Source organism: Montipora foliosa, chromosome 11 (assembly GCF_036669935.1).
Source record: "Montipora foliosa isolate CH-2021 chromosome 11, ASM3666993v2, whole genome shotgun sequence".
NCBI classification, from domain to species: domain Eukaryota; kingdom Metazoa; phylum Cnidaria; class Anthozoa; order Scleractinia; family Acroporidae; genus Montipora; species Montipora foliosa.
The window spans coordinates 5,821,617-5,824,116 of record NC_090879.1 but is presented as its reverse complement, the minus strand read 5'-3'; the positions used below and the strand labels follow the sequence as shown (position 1 = coordinate 5,824,116).

At 44.0% G+C, this 2,500-nt stretch overlaps 1 protein-coding gene across 1 annotated transcript in view; it reads left to right on the top strand.

Annotated features, from left to right (window-relative positions):
* The first annotated feature begins 871 nt into the window (after positions 1–871).
* The window catches only part of LOC137975290 (small ribosomal subunit protein mS23-like), a 10,214-nt gene continuing 8,585 nt past the window's right edge, over positions 872–2,500 (top strand). The window contains exon 1 of the mRNA XM_068822386.1: positions 872–1,115. Coding sequence (XP_068678487.1) covers positions 1,075–1,115 — 41 coding nt within the window. The 5' untranslated portion in view covers positions 872–1,074. The remainder of the gene's footprint in view (positions 1,116–2,500) is intronic.

Sequence of the window (2,500 nt, the reverse complement as noted above, 5' to 3'; positions counted from 1 at the left end):
TGACGTTTCGAGCGTTAGCCCTTCGTCAGAGCGAATCCATTCGCTCTGACGAAGGGCTAACGCTCGAAACGTCAGCTTTTAGAACCTCTGTACGGTGGCCAATTTACATTATCAACTCCGTTGATAAAACCAAATTTTTGCACTTGTAAATAGCCAACTAGCTTGCTTCAGGCCAGCTGGGATTTTTAACGGTTGTTGTTGAATGTTCTGTTCTGCCGTCATTGTTTCATTGGCCCTGAAAAGCGGTGTCTGACATTTGCAGACTGCAGACTGCCTAAAAATAGCAGTGATAAACAGTATTTAAGTCTAAGCATCCATTTCAAATAGCACTGAAAAACCGTATTTAGTCTAAGAACCCATTTTAAAACGGTTAGCTTTCAATAATTGTGATTTAGGGTTAGTCTGCAGTCTGCAATTGTCAGACACCGCCTGAAAAGCCCCTATGTGGAGTGGTCAATTAAGTATGTATGTATGTATGTATACGTCACATACCCCAAAACATAGTAGTTCTAACAATAGAAAGATACGGGAAAGGTTGACTCAAGGGTGCAATACGTATTACCAAGGTCCTAGAGGTTTTTCTTGTTCCTCGAAGCGGCGAAGACGAGTCGCGAAGTGGCGAGAAGAGAAAAACCTCTGGTTACCTTGAACTTGAATCTCACCAGGGTCAGGATCTGATCCTCAGGCTCGGATTGGTTGATATTTTTACCAACACGCAAATCAATATGATTGGTTCTTTTGATTGGTAATACCTAGGGGTGCGTGATTGGTAAGTTTCCATTGGACCCTTTGTTAATTATCAGTTTGACACGTTTGACAGCTGGCGTCTGCATGAAAGCGAGATTCAAGTCCAAGGTAACCAAAGGAATTTCTCTTCTCGCTGCTTCGGGACTCGTCTTCGCCGCTTTGCGGCTGTCTCGCGGCTCAAGAAAAACCTCTGGGACCAGGGTAAATTCCGTTGTAATGGACTCCAACTGATTCCAAGTTGGGTACAATATCGGTCGACATACATGACGTACCTAATACAGAATGGCTGCCGGCGTTCGAACTCGCTGCATTTGAAACAGCTTGAAAATGCCAGGAGCAAGGCACTTGAGAGGCACTGTAGCTTCAAGGTAATACATGACTGCTTGGGCCTTTTGATAGGAGTTCTTTCAAGATTATTTTGAAAGTGCATTGGACATTATTTTAATGCTGGATGTCAACCTTTACCGTCGTACTCTTTGTAATTTGTGAAATTTGGGATGTTTACTTCCACCAATGATCATAATGCACTAGTCAGTGGAAAGCCCCGCACCCCCATACCCGGGGAATGCGGGGCATTAGCCGGGGAATTCAGCGGTTTTGGACCGTCACTTTTGCCACGGTACGCGGGGTTTTCGACCGGCAGAATTAGGCGCAAGTGTCGGGGAGCGGGGAACTTGAGCGGGGCTTAGACGGGGATGCAGAATGTGGTCATTTCACGTTGTTGTTTAGTAAAGAACGGCAATGAAATGATCAGAATTATAACCCTTGCCTACACAGGCACTGTACTCGTTTCCGTTACCGTTGAGGTTTGCTTATTAAATTCCTTAAAACCGAATAAACGGCAAAATAATGAACAGCCAAAGAGCACAAAGCAAACGAAGGCCCAGCCGAACAAAAAGACAGCTGAGAGTGAAGAAAACATTTCTGTCAGGTAGTTTTCGAGAAAATTGCTTAGGCAGTCCATGCATCGCGCGAGTAAAATCCTCGGAAGAACTGGGCACCATGTCTAAAAATAACTTTCGAGGGATTACCTTGGGTATAAGGCCTATAGAGTGTTTTCACATGACGTCACAGCGGCCATGTTATTGTTCCAAAACAAAGGAATGGCGACCATGATGGTGTATCAAGCTAATCCTCTGGGATTTGAACTCTGTTTGTATGCAAATACTTTCTTTATACCTGCCAACTCTCACGCCTTAGGCGTGAGTCTCACGCCTGCGGGTTGAAAAACTTCGATCTCACGCCGGCTCACGCTTGTGGGCCAATTTCTCACGCCTGATTGGAAAATGTGAGTTGTTGCCGTCTTGCTTAACACAATTTCCAAAAATATGTTAACTCAGACCCATGTATGGAACGAAAACCATGTGTAAAATAAATAAATGACAATACCTTCCTCGCGATCTCTGATTTTTGAAGTGAAAAGCACTGGGAGCGAGCTTGCGTTTATATGCGTTTATACGTCTTTGAAAGACTTCGGAAGACTTCGGAAGACTTCGGACTTCTTCGGAAGACCTCAGACGTCTTCGGAAATCTTCGGAAATGATCGTGTCGTCTTCAAAAACCCCAGCACTCCTAGGATAAAAAATCTCACGCCTATATCTCAGAAAAAGTTGGCAGGTATACTTTCTTTTGTTTCAGTAATCCAATATGGCTGCTGGTCGTGAACGTGACTGAAAACACTCCATATAGGAGATTTACTCTCTTACCTTGGTAATCTCTTGGTTATTTGCAAAATGTAGCTGGATTATGAGGC